The sequence below is a fragment of the Pseudoliparis swirei genome, chromosome 14, assembly GCF_029220125.1.
Source record: "Pseudoliparis swirei isolate HS2019 ecotype Mariana Trench chromosome 14, NWPU_hadal_v1, whole genome shotgun sequence".
Classification (NCBI taxonomy): Eukaryota; Metazoa; Chordata; class Actinopteri; order Perciformes; family Liparidae; genus Pseudoliparis; species Pseudoliparis swirei.
The window spans coordinates 3965673-3984506 of NC_079401.1; the positions used below are offsets into that span (position 1 = coordinate 3965673).

The following is an 18834-nucleotide window of genomic DNA, read 5'->3' on the forward strand; positions in this document are numbered from 1 at the left end:
CCGTGAGAATGTGGCCGCGTGTCCGCTTGGCTTGCTAACGGCGGGGAAAGCGCTGAAGCAGGCGGATAACCGCGACACGAGTGTCTCCATTGAAGAGGCGCCGCCATGTACCTGGCGGTCACGGGGCAGGACCAGCTTCAGGGTACAAAGACAGGCCCTCGAATATCAAGAGATTATAAAAGGTCTGCAAATATATTACAATCCTCATAATTACAAGTTATGGAAATCCTCCATGGACACGATATGACCAAACATCCCTCTTTTTGCTGATCCTTTGGTGCTTAAGGGGAGAGGAGGGGGGGCCTGAAAACAGCCTGAAACCTGTTAAATACCTACGTCAGAAAATATGACCAGTGATGAATTCCATTTTCGAAGACGACTTCCATATTTGTGTGCTTAATTCGCAACTTTTTCATCTTGCAGTGGTGGAAAACGTTCAGGTCCGACAGCAGGGACAGAATTATTCAAAGAGCGAGTACTCATTCGGAATTCTCAAAGAGCAACAGACGCCTTTCCACTGCAACGAGAATCGAACTGAAGCCCGAAAGCGACGCGAATCACAATCGAGATCACGACTAAATGATGTCGTTATCCCTCGAAAAACAAGCGTTGAAGATAATTAGTTTTGGGTCAAATCATCCAACCGTAATTGTATTAAAACGTTTATGGAAAATACAGACGAGGAAATAAGATTAAACCTAAGCACAACCATCTCAACACTACTACGTTTATGCTCTTATAATCATAAAGCTAGCGCCATTGAAACGCAGTACTTCCTGCACAGATGGGCATTATTGGAGATCTCTGCAGTAAAATTGAGAATTTACCGTAGTTACATTGTGATGCAGTTTGGTGCTAAAACTTTTGTTTAAAAAAAAGGTGATATCATCCTGTTAACTCATCCCCTCACCTTGACCTATCCTGTGCAATGTCCATATCTTTCATTTTTTAGTTTGCCGCCCTCACAGGTGCAATTTCCCCGGGTTTGGTACACGATGTTCTGATCTCATCCTGGATCCAGCTTGAATCGGACACGCAAAAGCATTTTGCAGGACACTGGCGTTTCACAGATTCCCATCTATCTGTCCTTCTACATCTGTAATGAAACCTAGCAGCTCTGCAATGTGCACCCTATATTTGTTGTAAGCAGTTTCTCCCCCCCCCCCCCGTTCCCTTGTTTGCAGTGGGGGGAACACGGCAGCTGCATTAAGTGGGCCATTTAAACGATGGGGGCAATTCATCTTACAAAGCCGTCTTATTAGTCTGTCACTTACACAGTATGAACAGTGCCTTCAAAACACCCTCAGGGATTTATGTTATTTTACTGCGAGTAAAAAGACAACAACGCCTAATTGGACTGAGTCATCTCATCTTCGGCAGGATCGAGAAAAAAAGAAAAGAAATGCGGAAAGAAAAAGAAACATTTCCGACTGCACACTTCAAGTTCGAAGATATTTGGTGCAGCCGAACAACGTTTCAACTAACATAAAAGGGAGAAAAAACTTGTTTCCATGTTGGAATGTTTGGGTCATGCAGAGAGATAAAGGGACAGACAGCAAGGGGGGAGAGAGAGAGAGAGAGGGGGGGTGGAGGAGGAGGAGTGATTGCCTGTCTGTGCTGTGAGGAATGTAATCTCAGAGCAATCAAGATGTGGGGGCGGCCGACAGCGCTGTGGTTTGCCGTCTAAAACCACGGGCAGGTAGAGGAAAATCATTAGGCGCCACTCCTGACCCCATAGGTCACTTTTATTAGACAACCACTGTGTTTCCCACTAAACCCACGCTGCTGCCGGAGACACGCGGGCAACGCTGTGTAACCGACAAACTGACTGACCATCAATGGGATGGATTGATGGACAGAGACGGTTATACAGGCAGGCAGACAGACATAGCATCGACAAGACAGATATAGACAAACACAAATCAACCTGTCTGGCTAGATAAACATAAATTAGTCAACAGAAAGCTAGACAGATAATTAACTATAGACAGAAAAGTAAACACAGCTAATTATCTATCCAGCTAAGCGGCCAGAGCTAGAAAGATAGATTGGAAAAGAGACGACAAGAAAAAGAAGGAAAAAAAAGAGCGTTAGTTAAGGTAGTTACATACAACAGACAAAATAGGCTACAGCTAGCTAGATAGATAGTTAGCTAATTCTATACACAGAAAATCCACAATATCATGATAGCCAGATAGCCAAGGTAGCTACATAGACAGACAAATAGACGATAGCATGATAGACAATATAGATGACAGAATTATAGAGACATCTAGCGAGCTAGCTATATATATATATAGAAATTGACAGGCAGGCAGACAGAGAGTGACAGATACAGATATTAGTGGTCTCCAGGGAAACGTACATGTCGAAAGCGGAGGTGGGGGCCCAGCTTGGTATCCAGCAGTGTCTCTTTAGTGCTGCCGTTTCTGATACAGTTGAAGCTTTTACCTCTCCCCTAGAGTCGGTCTTAATAGAGGCGTTGTTCGAGAAAGAAAGCGTAGCCTTTCGCTCACATTCAGTATTTCTCCGCCTGTGAGGAGGTGGGGTGGCGAGGGGGGGGGGGGGGGCGGGTCAGGATCACAGGGCGGTGGGATTCAATCTTGAGACCGTTAGAGAGGCACAGGTAGCCACGGAGACGGGAAATTAACCACTCGACAATCTCTGGCCACTAATAGATGTCAGTGTGTGTGTGTGTGTGTGTGTGTGTGGCTCTGAAAGATTCCTTTCAGAGCCACACACACACACACACACAATCTGCCCAGTTGTTGCACACAGATCTTAGGATGTTAAAGGCTAATAGGGGCTGATAGCGTGCCTGTTAAATGGTTTGTGCAACATTCCCACCTATATTAAGAGGCTTTAAAAAATAATAATACTGCCCTCAACGACCATTAGTTCAGTTTCATCCTTCAGTAACTCGGACCCAAAATGCCTGATACGCTTTCAGAGGCAACAGCCAGGTCACCGGCTTTTTTTAGAATCTGCTTGTCTGGCAATTTTGGTGTATTTTCTTTTAAGAGCTCTTCATATTGCACACGGTGTAATTAGTTCCTTGTAATTAGCTTAATTTATTACTTTGCGTATCCCTTTGAGACCGCAACTGCTGGAACACAGAGGTCTTAATTTGCAATATTACATATTATGTAATTGGGAATTTGTTTCTTCACATCCCTCGGAGACTCGCAGACACGTATAACCAGAGTGGACGGGGGAAGCAGGTTTGGGTTTCAAGGACAAGCTGGTGTGAGGGGGGGGGGGGGACCTGTGCCTGTTATGTAATTAGACCTCAGTCCACAGGAGAAAAGAAACTGCCCATCAGGAGCTCATCAGCTGCTCTACTGGACGGCGGTTGAACCTGAAAACCGTTTTTCGGTGCAACAAGCCGGTCTCCTCAACAAGCTGCACTCCGGAGATAAGTGAAGTTTTACTCAATATCTCCTGTCGCTTCCCGAGTGCAGGAATAGGCAATATCCCCTACTAGATACTAATAATAGTAAGAATAATAATGGCCAGTCCCATATGGAATGAGATAGTCCCTTATTGGTCTGAAGCCGTGATATTAAACAGCATCATATGGGCAGGTGACAATGCGCCACCAGCCAATTTCCCTAGATATGAAAAGGAGAAGATTGCAGGTGGGATTACTCTGTGTGTGTGTGTGTGTGTGTGTGTGTGTGTGTGTGTGTATTGGGGGGAGCCACCACCGCCAGCGCCACCTCACTCTCTCCCGCTGATTGTTTACCTTTGAGCTGCCGCTTGTCCTCCTCCTCTACTTCTCCCAGATTCTGTTTGCCCTCCTCCTCTTCCTCCTCTCCATCCTCCTCCTCGCTCCGTTTGTCTTTGCGTGGTTCTGGACTCGAGCCTTTTGCCCGGCTGAGCTCCGGCTCGCCGTCCGAGCCGGAGAGGACGTCGCCCGCCCGGCCCCGTCGGATGGCGGCGGGTCGCTGGGGCCCGGGAGGCTCTGAGCGACGGAGAGAGAGAGAGAGGAAGACGACTTTAATGGCACAGAGCAGTCAGACTTTGAGGAGAGATGCCTGTCAGCTGAAGAGTGTGACAAACAGACAGCTGACATGAAAGTAAAACTCAATATGGCTCATTAATGGTGTTATTATCTATTATAAGTGCTTTACTGACAATGTTAGATGATGTGATTAGAGACAAGCGGGGATGGAGTGGAATGTCTCAACACATACAGCAGCACGTTGTCAGTGAAGCAAAGAGAGCTGCAGGTGAAACACCTGCCGCCGCCCCCCCATCTCCTTATTTTCACCAGCCCCTCAGATCAAACAGTCAATGTAATTTGCCACGGGGAATGTATTACGTTTGCGTCACATTGTTTCGTTAATTGCCCGCCTGCATCACGTGCAATTAAACCTAAACAAAATAATTGTCGCTCGCTGCCTCTGCGGCGGCGCCCCAGCTGTGGCGCAGCGAGCGGCGTTCAAACAGCCGACGGCGGCGGAACGGCTTTGACGAGAAATCCGCCCGCCGGCCCCTCGTGGACCGGGCTCGTTCCGGTGGTTTTCATTCACGCCGACTGGTGCAACTCTGTGAAGGTCAGGTGACAAACATGTTAATGGATGCAAAGATTATACCGAAGCCGTCCACGCACTGCATTTTATTTAAAACGGAGGGTCTGCTCGTCCTGATGTAAATCATCACGGAGAAACCAACGGACAGATTGTCACGAAGCCAAGTATTTATAACCAAATGTAAATGTGACTTTCAGTCTTAACATAACTTCTCACTGACACGTTTTTTCTTCTTCTCGTCTTTCTCCTAACTTTCCTAGTTAAATATAAATCATATCCTCTAACAGTATTTTTTTTTGTTACTTGAGGTGTGAAATCTAACAAGACAGTATCTTGTGAGACTGAGATGCAGAGGGCTAATTGGTGATCCTGCCTCTCCGTGGCTTGTTTCTTCAAAAAGGCCAGACTCTAGTCGGCTCCCTCAAATGTCATCGGAGTCTCCGGGCTCCTGGCCCCCGACGCTGGCCCCCCCAACACCCCGCCACCCACCTTCGCTAACAAGCCGAGCGAGACCGCGGAGAGACGGCTCAATTTGTGTTAGGCTGTCGCAGCCAAAGAAGACGTTGACGTGACTTTACCAGTGTGCCCCCTTGTTGCCCCGTCCAATCAGGGCCCCATTTGTGTCTGCAGTGGCTTGATTAGGTTCCAGAATTGAGTCTCGATTCCCGGGCGCACAAACATACTACTACATAGACGTGTTAGCCGACCCGTGAGCTGATGAGGAAAAGAATGTCACACTTCAGTGGTTGGAAATAACAGGAAAAGCTTTTATTGCAGTTTGCAATGAGTGAAATAGATGCAGCAGCCTGTGACAAAAAATGAAGATATATATCTATATAAATATATATCAAGGAAGAGGAAAGTACGATAATAATTTCATGCGAGGACAAAGACTCGGTTGTTAAATGCTAAAAATCTGTCCAAAAAAATGAATCCGGACAACGACAGAGTGCTAGCTGAGAGGTTTGGAGAGCCGGCAGATAACCAAATTGCCCACTCCCTGTATACTCTCCCGGCGTGTGCTTGCGAGCAAATTGCCGGCCTGCCGGGGAAAGAGAGCTGAAGGAATGAACTGAGTCAACCTGAGCGGCGCGCGGTTGAGGACGGATGCCGCCCCGATGTTTGCCGGTGCTAAATCCACTTCGGGAAACCCGCTCTGACAAACCCACCCCGAGATGTCCGACCCCGTCACGTAAAGAAGGCGCTTATAATGCGCGACAGTTTGATTAAAAAAAAAAAACGCTTCTTGATTACTCGGGGATATGAAGACAGTGATCTCATTTGTGTCCAATTAATAAAGGCTGAGTTCCCGCACAGGCAATAAGGGTGCCAACACCTCCCGATAAAAAAGACTGGACCTTATGAAACACAGAACACACTTCCCACCAAATCCGAGTTTAGCACCCGTGGGCGCGGCGTGCCTGTCGAGGATTTCTCAACCTGCCAAAGTGGTGTTCATGTGGCTGAAGCGAGAGCTTTGGGAGGACCGGGTACTTTATAAAACTTTTTAAAAAGTGCAAAAGCACCAGAGCAACAAGGTATAAGGAACATATTAAACCGTGTTATATAAGCTATGTTAGACTGCTGATGGAAATGTCACTCTTGCCTGTCTTCAAAACTTGAGAGCCCTGTACTCTTGTTTTTGGAATTGTAAATCGGAGACCCCTTGATCCAAATATTAGTATGAATTATGAGTGAAAATGTATAATCTGCCATCATTAACGGCAGTCGTGCAGTTCCTGGACGGAAAGGCATGACGCACGTAGCAACGGTCGCTAAGGAAAAGGGGGCTTAGCGGAGGGTGAATTTGTCACTGACATTTGGTCGGCAGCTTCTAACCTGCCATCAAGCTTCAGTCCGTCCCATCAGAGAAACTGTTGAGACCAACACGTCCTCCTGCGTGCCGACTCGTTCTCCCTCCAGATGCCGTTTTCTTGTATTTCTTCGCCGCGCCGCTCAAGTCCTCAGACGGCGGAGGCCTCGCGACGCGGCGTCAGCCCTTCGTGTCGTGCGGCCGGGATTCTCGGCAACGCGTCTTAATGCCAGCGACGCAACTTCCCCGACTGTCATCGTGGGAAGCCGTTGACGGAATAGCGTGGCGTCTCTCAAACGGGTCGGCGCCGGGGCTGATTATTTTTCTTCTTCTTACATTGCCAACGCGCGGAAGGACTGCAGCGCCACGTTGAGCGATCTCTCTATAAATACCGTCGTTACCTCTCGCCACAGTCTGTCATTTACAAATTTAGCACGGTTGTTAAATTCCCCCGCCTCGCGAGCTGACACGGCGCCCGCCACCGCCGCTGTGAATGCAGAGCGGCGCTTGTGACAAAGAAGAGAGCGTGATTGCCGAATAGTTATCGAGCATCTGCTGCAGCCGGGGATGAAATGTGTGTGTGGTTGTGTGTGGGGGAGGAGCGCGTGGGCGAGTTTTAGTTTGTTTTTTTAATCCCGGTGGCGCTCGAAGGCCGGGGCGCTGCGAGTTTGAACCGAGTGCAGCGCTCCTCACTTCCACCGGACCGAGCTGCGTGCAAAAATCCAATATTTACCCTGCACTCGCACTCGATATAGATCCCGCATTTGCATAACGAGACCTGAGAGTTATTAAAACGAGAGCGGTGAGAGATGGAACGCCACGCCGGATAAGGCGCACGTAATGTATTCGTGTTTGTGGCACGCGCAAAAAAAAAGAAGAATCGGGGCCCCCTTCGATGCTTCCTTTCCTCATTTCCCATCAATGTCAAGGAGAAGTGGTCAGGGATGACGACTGGATGCCAAGTGGATGTAAACTCAAATTAGTCCTTCATGCAATCAACATTTATATTTCTAAATATATATTTTTTAAAGTCTGACTGCATTGTGAAATACTAAAGTCAGACAATCTGTGAGGAGGGGGAGGGGCGTGGTCATTTAGTCGTGTACCTTTGCATCCTGAGACCTTGAAACCATTTACAGTCCAACCCTTCCTCGCCGTGCCAGCCCCGTCGTGGATTTATTGCTGCTCCATGACGTCATCTTTGCCAACGTTTAATGCATTCTTGCTGCCGCTGTTCCCTTCCACTTGATTTTGAGTGGGAGGCCGAGTGAAGAGCAAAGTTGGAGTTATATGTTTTGTCTGACTTTAACAGACGGGCGTTAAAAAGACGCCCAACAAGTTAATATCACTGCTGCTGAAGCGCATTGCATTTTAAGATTTCTTCTTTTTTTTCCTCTCTTCTCTGAGCCGATGTGATGCACCTCAGGCATGCCAGGTCATAACGACCCCCCCCCCTGCCCCCCCCCGCCTCACACTCCTTTTGCAGGATACAATCATAGGCTGTCAGAGGTATCAGCCGGAGCCTGCTCAACTTTTCCAACTTTGTGCGAGACGTTTGCAGTAACAGGAGACGCCTTCTCTCTCTCTCTTTCTCTCTCTCTCTTAGGTTGACAGGTGAGAATAATACTGAGACAGAGAGAGAGAGAATGTTCTCCAGGCAGAGCTGTTTCAGCCTGCCTCCATCTTCCGTTATCATGCGTCTCCATCTGGTGAAATCTGTAATGCTGTTCAGAAGTATGATGTCAACAGCCTGCTGCGAGTGATATTGACAGGAAGGGAAATAAAGAGATGACTGGGTCTCAGCGTCAGCTGCAGAGATGATGGAAACGTCGTTGTTGTTTTGTTCTGCGATGGATCCAGTCTGAAAAGGAAGTTTAGTTGATAATTAGGCGGCGGTCCTACCTGAGTGGACGGCGGCGGGCGAGCGCGGGAACTCGCACATCTCGCAGTACGGCAGCAGGCTGCTGTTGGAGTAGGTGCAGGACCCGCAGCCCCACTTCTCAGCGGGGGGGCGGGGCTCCGTCAGCCTTCGCGGGGCCATGGAGGGGACCGGGGAGGCGGAGCCTGCGGCCGCCGCCGCTGACCTCCGCCGCCGCACACCGCGGCCGAGCTGCGGCGTGCGGAGCCTCTTCAGCTGCGGAGAGAAGTCGTGGTCGGGCGAGAGGGGGGTCTGGGCGCCGGGCCTCTCGCCCGATTCGGCGGTCGTCCCACTGCCACTCCCCGAGGAGATGAAGGGAGAGGATTCCTCGTCTTCCCTTCTCTTCCTCTTCTTCTCCTTGCCGCCCGGGGAGAAGAAGGAACGAATGTCGTGCTGCTTCTCTTTCTCAAACTGAGAGGGGGGGAAGGAGCAGAAGTAGAAGTAGAAGAAGAACAACTTTGAAACGACACCTGTAAAGTAACAACGACACACATCTCACTTTTATCACAATTAACTTCTCCTTTTGATAAACGAGTCTAAGATTGTTAATAATAAGAAGAAGAAGAAGAAAGACCCGATGAATATGGATCACAGGGTTTGCGCGGCTGTTTCAACAGGCTAAAAGAATCCCTCTGAAATCCATATTAATGTCGTGAAAAAACAGAAACCACAGATGTAGCATCTCGTGTCTCTCCACTCGAGGCGGCGCCGACTGGCAGCGACTAACTTGTTGATTGTGCTAAATCTAACACGTGTTGATTGATGTGGAGTGGTTGAGTGAAACGTGTTTGATGTCATGTGCTTGAAATCTCACAAACATCACACTGCGTTAATTACAATAAAAAAATGTAAAGTCTTTCACGATTACCGCGCGCTGCTCCGTCATATATATAAATATATATATAAACACATATATACTGTATACACATACATACATACACACATATATATATATACACACACACATATAATATACACACATATATATATATATTCACGGAGGTCTCCACGAGGGCATCCAAAACACGCCTCCTCGCGAGAAAGCTTCCACAGATATGAACATACAGAGTCCATAACACCACATGGGAGGTTTTGTCCTCACGTGAGTGAAGAACACGTCGTCCTTGGCGTCGGCCGCGCTGCGCTCCGCGGGCAGAACCATCTCGCTCGGCTGCCACGCGTCGGCGAAGTTGAGGAAGTCCCACTTGTCCTTGTCGCCCTCGTCGGCCTTCAGGTAGCCCTTCCTGCCGTTCAGCGTGCTGCCGGTCACCATTTCCTGCGGGGTAAAGCGGAGACGCTCAGTCCCGTCTTTCGGGTCCATTTGCTTCGTCCTTCCCGGCGGGGAGACCGAAGAACGTTTTCTGCGGTGTCATCAAAAACCACGAGGCTCCTCTCACAATAACTGTAATTTAACCTCCATCGGTCACTGCCTGTGAGCTAGTATGTGACTTTGGTGTTAGAAACGTCACACACTAACACACACACACTACCTGTAGGAGGCAGCGGGCGAGGTTAAATTACAGGTTATGTCAATGGAGTCTAGCTTTGAAGGGCACCAAGATAACGGCTTCAGTTCCCCATCGGAAAGGTGAAAATATGCCAATAATAGCAAACAGCATTTCAATTGGTTGATACATTTTAGTTGGTCGACTATGGATAGAAACCTTATAGCAGTGGTTCTCACATGGGGGTACGTGGGATTTCTTTTAAATATATTTAAAATTAGCATCCATTAAAAAATCTTTTAAAATAGTGATTTAATAAATACTCAAAAACATAGAAGTGTATTGTATTAAATCAGACACTGGTGGCAAAGTGCTGTGTATTACATCTTTTAATCAATCGAAAATGTTTTTTGCTGGTTTTGGTTAAAGAAACATGTCACAGAGGACATCACTGAAGAACGAGAGCCACTTCAAACATATTCCTGCGCTGTCCCTTTAACTTGATAACGGCGTGGAGCGAGCACCTTCCTGTTGAGCATGGACCACATGACGGTGTCGAAGGTGCCCTTGGCGATGAGGTAGTGCACGTTGACCGAGGACGTCTGCCCGATGCGGTGCGCTCGATCCTCCGCCTGCTTCATGTGGCCGGGGTTCCAGTAGAGCTCGGCGAACACCACGTGGCTCGCTGCGGTCAAGGTCAAACCCTACACACACACACACACACACCTTGTAGCGGGGCTCATTTCTGCAAGTACGACCAAGTGGATTAACGGACTTAATCCATGACAACCCAGAGTTCAGAGCTGTAGTCCTACACCCTCCTCTGCACTTACCCACAACTCTATAGTCTGTCCCACGGCCACTTCAATTAATTAAATCAAAAATAATAGACTCACACAAAAAGCTCTGGATCGTTTTCCATGCCTACGCGTCATTATTCATCATTTCTGTGATATTCATTGAACGTGTCGTAACTGTAACGCTGCATTCTGGTCACGTGACATCGATTGTCTGTTGCTCTCCTGAAGGGCTCTTACCTTTTTTTTCTCCTGAGTTGTTCCTGATGCAATGAGGTCAAAGGTCAGGGATGTCGTATGTGTACAGATTGTAAAGCCCTCTGAAGCACATTTTTTATTTGTGATTTTGGGCTGTACAAAATGAACTGAATTCACTCCAACTCGAGCCCTCGTCCAATGAAATGTAAATTGGTGAAATCCTTTTTTGATTTATTTTCCATAACTAGAATATGAGCTAATTGCTGTCTGAGAGCTTTGAGCTCCTACTTCCTTTGATTGGAACGCGAAACATTCGTGCACACATCGGCTCCCCCAGAATAATTAATGTCAAGTTTATTATCAAGAGCAAAAAGATAATTTTCTGCGTTTATTGACTTGCACGAATGTCGATTAGGATTCACTACAACCGAGAGCAGCCATCAATATCACCAACATGCACCTTGAAGCCTTTTTATTGAACCAAAGTAAAGCACCAGTTCATACGAGAGCTCATAAGTGATGACATTCGATATTTTTAAGGTCTGCTTGCAGTGTGTGTGTGTGTGTGTGTCAGTAAGTACCTGACCGGCTGCCTGGATGCTGAGGATGGCAACCCGCGTCTCCGGGTCGCTCTGGAACTTGTTGACCAGCTGGATTCGCTCGGAGGACGGGACGCTGCCGTCGATGCGGATGTAGCCGGCCTGCAGCGACACAACGTTCACTCATGTGATCGCAACGTGGGCCGCTGATGGAACTTGAGCTTTAAAGCTGCACTAATATACGTTACACAGTTTAAAATGTCAGCATCCTTCAAACTTCTTCGACCAAACTGACAAATTAACTTCTTCATCACGAGCCTAGAACAACCTCCGGTTCTCACTCCTGACCACCAGGGGGCGACTCCTCTGGTTGTATAGAACTCTATGCATCATGTGTTAAAGCTGCATTCTCTCTCCTGACCACCAGGGGGCGACTCCTCTGGTTATATAAAACTCTATGCATTATGTGTTAAAGCTGCATTCTCTCTCCTGACCACCAGGGGACTCCTCTGGTTGTATAGAAGTCTATATAGTGACTCTACTTCTCTCTTGATGTATTCCCTCAGTAAACATTGTAAACATGAGTTTATGTCTCAGTCTCTAGTTTCAAGTCTTCTTCTCTACAGCATGATGTCATCATTTATTACATTATGGTCATTTAGAGTCAAACAGACCATAAAGCAGGGGACGCTTTAAAGGCGGAGCTACAAGGTGATTGACACGTAACAGAAATTCCAAATAAATTGAAAACTCGAGGCTTCATGCGGTCGATGACGCACGCTGCTTTGAATTCAACTGAAGGTCGACCCGGCGTGCGAATGGGAGCGCGGCGGCGTCGGCCTCGGACAAAGCCGGGAACATGAAAAGCTGGTTTCATTCGCCTGCGTCCGACGCGGGAGACATTTCAGTGTGTGTGGATGAACGCGCCGCGGAGGAAACAATACTGCCGCTCTGAAAGAAAAGGGAAAGCGACGGTGATAACGGAACACGATGTCGGCAAACAAAGAGAGCGAGCGCCCGTTAAACCTGAACTTGACACCCGGCGGAGCTGCTAATTCACTCTTTTGATTGGACGCACGCCGCGGTCCCGACGCGTCACCGCAGCTGTGGCTGGATGGATATGAAGGTTTCTTTTTATTTTATTTTTTTAAAGAAAAGAAGAAAAAAGGTTGAAAATAAATGCGCCCGCTGAGAACCGAGCACCCCGGCTGGGTGGAACGAGGAGAGAGGGAGAGGAAGAAGAATGATAAATAACACCACGCATCAAAACCTGCCGTTTCCATCACAACGAAACACTCACAACTTCACAACAGAGCGAACCCTACGACCGGTTGGCAACGAGCCTCGAGAGCGGCGCGTCACCCCCCCCACCCCCCAACACCGCGGCGCTCCTGTTTTTTGGAGCCCCGTCTCCGTTAATTGCCGAGTGCGAACGCACCGGAGAGGGAGGGTCTCACGGAGGAACGTGCGATCACACGTCGCACCGCTGCATTACAGTTTGACGACACCTCCCCGACCCCTGTGACACACACACACACACAGGTTCGCAGGCGCCGAGCTAAGAGCGACCGCTTGCTCGCGACGACTTGTGAAACGCGTCTCGGGAGATGAGACGCTTGAAGTTTACTTTCTGAGAGTGCGAGAAAAAAAAAGAAAAAGAAAGAAGAATTCTTCACGAACGAGGAAACGGGATAAAAGGTCGTAGACGACGACGGACGGGTCGCTCTAGAGATACTAAACGGATGTTTTCATTGGTTTTATTGTTTCATTTCATGTAATCACTGTTCAAAAATAATCAACTGTGTGTTTAATCCCAGTGTATGTGTGTGTGTGTGTGTGTGTGTGTGTCAGGGCCCGACCTTGGCCTCGATGACGGCCTCGGTGCAGGCCTGCAGCATCGTGAGGTGGTGGGCGAACACCAGGAACTTCAGCTGCTCCGTCTCCAGCATCATCTTTATGTAGTCCTTCACAGCTCCCGCCTGACCACACACACACACACACACACACACACAGAAATAGACACAGATGAAAGAGAGCTGCTGCATCCCTCACCTCACACTGGTCGACCGCACGCACGGAGGAGTCGGCTGGATCAGTGAAGATGTCAATTAATCACCGCGGCATTCCTCTCCGCGTGATCGATTCCCTATTGAATGCCGGGGATCCGGACTTTAAAAACAGCGAGGGGGGGGCGGGAGCGAGGGGGGGGGGGCATAGGCTGCATTTGTCAACTCAGATAGAGCAAATCAATAACTCGCAACTCGTGGCGATGTGATTGGTGCGTTTGCTTTTCTCCAGACATAATATAAAAGTCACCTTTTGTTCCGCAGACAACTGGATGAATCTCAGAATTCACCAAAAACTTCATAAAAGGAACAAAAGGTTCTCTTTCACACAGTTTTTCAGAAAATGATCAGATTTTTTGTTTTCACGCCGCCTCTGATGACGTCTTCAGCTGGTTGTGTGACACAGTTCACCAACTCCCCTCTGGAGGTGCTGGTGCGTTTTATTTATTCCTATTGGAGACCCTGTTTTGATATTTTTATTTATTAACGTCTGGTATTCTCTTAGTCTTGATTTATTTATGAAGTCAAAAGCCGCAAATGCTTTAAAAAAAGAAGATAGATCAACGCGGTGCGACTTCAACAGGAGCCGATTGACAGCGTGAAGCCAACGGTCTGGAGGGAGAGAAATAAAGAAAGCAGAAAAAAAGGAAGCGGCAGAAGAGCCAAGCGAGTTCGCGGCGCCCCGCGGGTCCGTCGCCATCATCCCACCGCTCGCCGCTCACGCCGTGACGGCTGCGGCCCGTCACCGCCACTTTCTGCTGAGTGAGCGTGTCATCGAGCATCCGGGGCTCGGCTCGGAGCCTCGGAGCCTCGGGGGGGCCCCACAAAAAAAAAGAAGGAAAACGCGGCAGAGAATAACACCACAGAGCGAGACATAGTGAGATCTGATTCCAGTCAAACAGACTCGTCGCTGGACAGGTTTTTTTGTGGGGGGGGGGGGGCTGTCTCCGTGATGTGAATCCCTCCCTACCTGACAACCTGCGCTGCTCTGGTGGGAGAACCTCTGCTTCGCCTTGCCGGTAATTAGCCGACGCCCGATAATACATCTCCTCGCCAGGCCGGCCGACCCCGTTATGATCTGGGAGGTGGGGGGAGGGGGTCCTCGTTACCGACGGCTCGGGCTTCGCCGTGCTTTCCTTCCGACGAGTTTAATTAGTGCACAAACTTGTCAGCTGTCTATAGCGGCCCGGTTAGCTCGCTTTAAAGTCCGGCATCAGAGCCGTCCCGTCTCTGGGTAATTGGGAGCAGATGCTTGGCGGGTTAAGCAATAATAATAAAAAAATACCCCAAAGGCGTTTGGCGGTACCGACGCCAAGACGGACTGGCAGGCGGGGGGGGGGGGGGGGGGGGGGGCATGACGCCCGTCACAGTGGCGGAGACGTGTGAACATTTCGCACCATTCCACCACAAAAAAAAGAAGAAGGAATGCATTTCCTTTTGGTTTGTTTTCTGAAGTAGAAACAACAGGGGAGGAAATGAGACAGGGTCAGGTGTATCGGCGTAGAGGAGGATAGGGGGGGGGGCTTTGTAATGAAAGGGGGTCTCGTGGGGGGGGCTAAACTGAGCGGAAACCCAATCAGCAAACAACGGCGAGCGCAGAAGAAGACTCGAGCTCGGAGGCGGGCCGAGCGAGCGGCGAGTCGATGATTGCGTTCGGAGGTTATCTCCGGTCTGCCTTGACCTGGGGGGGTCGGCTAATTGAGAGGACCGCCAGTTTATTAAACGTGGCCGACGATTGGCGAGGGATGCGCCTGCGTTTGGCGGCGGGAATGTAAACCGATCACTGTTGTTTCTGAGGAGCAGGAAATGTAAACGCTTGTTAAGATCATCGCCACGGGATGCTCCGACCCCCCCCCCCCCCCTCCTCACACTGTGTGCATCAAGCCACCTTTCCCACATCGCTTATATTCTGCCTCATTAAAAAAAAAAAGAGCCGTCACTTCAAACCGAGAGGTCGGCCGAGTTCCCATGGCAACAGCGACCCGGAGATGCTATTTCCAGTGCGGGGTGTGTAACTTTGAGATGAGGCGTAATCATGCCAGGCTGGACGCAAACTAAATAATACCTTGGCTATAACTCCCTACTTTGTCGAAGTGCTTTTACCGTCGACCATTTGGATCTGTTACCATGGCGACGCTTCTCGCCGAGCGGTCGGGCCAAGTGCCGCAGCGCCGACAATAGAACACGCCGCTCACTCGTCAATTTCGGGGCTATTTACCCGCCTGCGTGTCGCCGGATGTTCGAGCCGCGCAGGTTCAGCACCTTCGGGTGCTCGGCCTGCAGGACGCGTGGCGCTAACGAGGCGACGGCGTCCGTTCTCTCACAGCTTGTAAAAGAAACGGGGGAGGGCTCACGTTAGCTTTCTTTAAAAGACAAACTGTAAAAGGAGGTCGTTATGTGTGTTGACATCACAAGGAGCATCTTTAATGAAACACACCCCTCTTGGAATATGTACATATTATTATAATAATTAGATGTATCATATTCTTATATTAGCTACCATTGTTGAAGTTATAATTTTTTTTCCTCTTTAATACAGAATTAATAATATTAGTAACAGAATGAGCCAACGTTTTAGTTGCATGTTTGCATTGATAAATAAATAAAAAACTGCAGGTAAAAGGTTGTTTAATAAATTCGTGGGTGATAATGAGACTTGAGGTGCTGGTAGGTGGATGTTGTTAGCTGTGAGCTGTAGCTTCATTTGTTGGGGTTTATTTCCAGATGCGGGAGCTCTTGAGCTCAGAGGAAGAATCCAGCCTCCCCCCCCCCCCACAGTCCTGAGGCAATCGTAGTATTCAGAGAAATACGACCACGACAAAAGGCCGGGGGTTCAAACAAGACATGCTCGCTCGCCACCTGCTCCCCCATTACCTTGGCGATGGCCGTCTGCTTGTACATCTGTGTGACCAGGCCCATGACCTGAGCGAAGGGGTTGCCCGTGGCGCCGCCCCCCGACCCCAGTCCCTTCATCAGCCTCTCCCACTCGGCGAAGCTGGCGGAGGCCTCCTGCGCACAAAGAGAGAGAGAGAGAGAGAGAGAGAGAGAGAGAGAGAGAGAGAGAGAGAGAGAGAGCGGACACAGTGAGGCCGCGTCCTTCATGTCTCCACATCCTCCCCTTTTCCTTCTCTCCCTTGTTCTCTCCACTGTGTTTTTTTTGGTGATATAAAAGGACAAAACAATTAATGGCGCTGCTGGGTGTCCTACTTTCCCTGGAAGAGAAAGAAAGAATGAAAAGATGGAGAGAAAATAGAGGAAGCTGGAGAATTCCCAAGCCCCCCACCCCCCTCCCCTCCCTCCTCCTCCTCCTCCTCCTCCTCCTCCTCCTCCTCCTCCTGCCTGGGCTGCTGAGCTAGGTGGGTCATGAGCATCTCCCAATTATAGCCGCCGTGTGACAAGCCGGGGTCGAAGATGGAGAAGCAGCCGGGCCGGTACAATAAATCAAAAGACGTCTCGCACGCTCCCCGTCTCTCTCTCTCTCTCTCTCTCTCTCTTTTCTCTCTCCCTCTCTCTCAAGGTGATGGGCGCGAAGTATTTAAGGGTGAGAGTTGGGAGTGGATGCCTGACCACCATAAAAAACAGATGAAAACACACTTTCCAATACTTCTCCCTACAATGCAGCGTAACATGTGACACGAGGCTGAGGGTTTGAGTAACTGCTGCATGGCCAGAATCTAAAGCACGGGCGTCACTTATTTATATTACTTTTATTGTCATCAGACAACTTTGTCATGATAGGTTATTTCTCACCCGTCTGAAAATCAACTTATTTTTTTACACATTTTCAGCAACACTTCCTCGAAGCGCTGCATACCAAAACGACGCAAAACTGTGAAGCCATATGGCGGCTGAGGGAAGAGGTGGTCGGCGCGTGATGAAGCACACACACACACACGGGGTGACGAGTGAGCGGGGTGGGGGGGTGGAGAAGCCTTATTAATGCGAGCGCATGCGTGTAATTGATGCTTTCACAACTGCATTTTCGTTGTTATTTTCCCAATTAGATGCGTTCGGTGGAACATTGCAGCATTTAGTGAAATAATAATTAGCATTTCATCGCATTCGGAAAAAAAAAATCCACAAAGTCAAGGACGGTCGGATGAGGGAAAGCAAAGCAGTCTTCTTCAAACCCCCTCCCACCCTCGGGTGTTTCACTCGACTTGGACCGGCTCTCAATGTTTATTCAAAAAAATTTAGGATCGCTTTTGAATCTGGGGAAAGGAAAATAATACTAAAAACCGAGTGGCGCTAAACACTCGGCCCTTGATGATATTCACTCGACTAACGGGGACAAAAGGCCAGGGCTGAAATCGTAAAGGGCAGGAGAGACATAAAAAGTGTCTGCTGTGGAAGATAAAAGCCGTCATTAGGGAGTAAAATGAGATGGGGGGGTGGGGAGGCAGGGCTGCACTGGCGAGTGGTGCTGGTGTACGTTAGATATCGCCGGTCGGCTAAACTGTGCTTCAAAAGGCAGTTTGTCTGGAGGAAAATAACGCTGGCCTCCCCCCCCCCCCCCCCGCCCGCCCTTTTCATGCTGTGTATTGTTCGTGTCTGTCGTTTCTCGCGGCACAAAGGGACTCTGGGTAACCGGCCACGTCACGTCTCCCGTGCTCATCTCTTTACAGACCCGTCCATTTACAGCCGGGAGGGGAAAGTGCCCCGTCTATTCTCCTCAGAGGACAAATACCGGTTTTATAAAACGCTCGCCGCATTAATCTCAGGAAGCCAAACTAGGGGTGCCGCCTCGGGGCTGTAAAAATCACTTAATCATTTCACGCTGTTAATTTGTCATAATTAGCCCATTATTTCTTGAGTTATGGCCCGAGTCCTATCAGTTCGAGAGAATGTTTGTGCCAAAGTTGAAGTGAATTCCCTCGTTGCGGTCCTGAGATATGGCGTTGGAGAGGGCGGGTCGACAAATGATCTCGGAGCTCATTTACCCGCCGATATTTTAGCGTCGCTGCTGCGTATAAGATAAGAGAGCGGAGCAAGAACAACCACGAGACATGGCGTAACCCCCCCCCCGAGCATACTTTTAGCCGCCTAATTGGCACCACTGACCATATTAAGCCTCCTAATTACCCTTCACATTCAAGGAGATTGTTTTTTTGTTTTATTTTAAAGACGAAAAATCCAGCATCATCGCTTTTAGTAAAACAAATGGTCATAACTTCCCACAGCCTCAGGCGACACCTTTCAAATCGCTCGCTTGGCAAATCCTCACATTTCAGAAGCTGGAAAAAGAGGAGGGGCCTCTTATTGTCATCTCCAATCCAAACAAAATCAAATCGGGAGCCGTGTGTGTGATTTAGTGCCATCTAGTGGTGAGGGTGCAGAATGCATCCAACTGAATACCCACCCTAAAACGCAAAATGTTGTTTATTATACACTGATAAAAACTTTGGTATGGTGTTTATATTCCTTCATCAGGGCAGTGCCACGCTGTGACAGGAAAAAAAATTAGAGAGAATGCTTTGGCATGAAGCCCGATGCTAAAAGATGTCTCTCGATGCGCTTTGTGCT

The 18834-nt window shown here is 48.9% G+C and overlaps 1 protein-coding gene across 2 annotated transcripts in view; it reads right to left on the minus strand.

The window, feature by feature from the left end:
* The window catches only part of zranb3 (zinc finger, RAN-binding domain containing 3), a 58088-nt gene that overhangs the window by 25111 nt on the left and 14143 nt on the right, over positions 1–18834 (minus strand). For both annotated transcript variants that reach the window (XM_056430914.1, XM_056430915.1), the window contains exons 8-14: positions 16186–16320; positions 13105–13224; positions 11288–11407; positions 10236–10415; positions 9369–9542; positions 8251–8677; positions 3746–3964 (exon numbers count right to left, since the gene is read on the minus strand). In XM_056430914.1, coding sequence (XP_056286889.1) covers positions 3746–3964; positions 8251–8677; positions 9369–9542; positions 10236–10415; positions 11288–11407; positions 13105–13224; positions 16186–16320 — 1375 coding nt within the window. The remainder of the gene's footprint in view (positions 1–3745; positions 3965–8250; positions 8678–9368; positions 9543–10235; positions 10416–11287; positions 11408–13104; positions 13225–16185; positions 16321–18834) is intronic.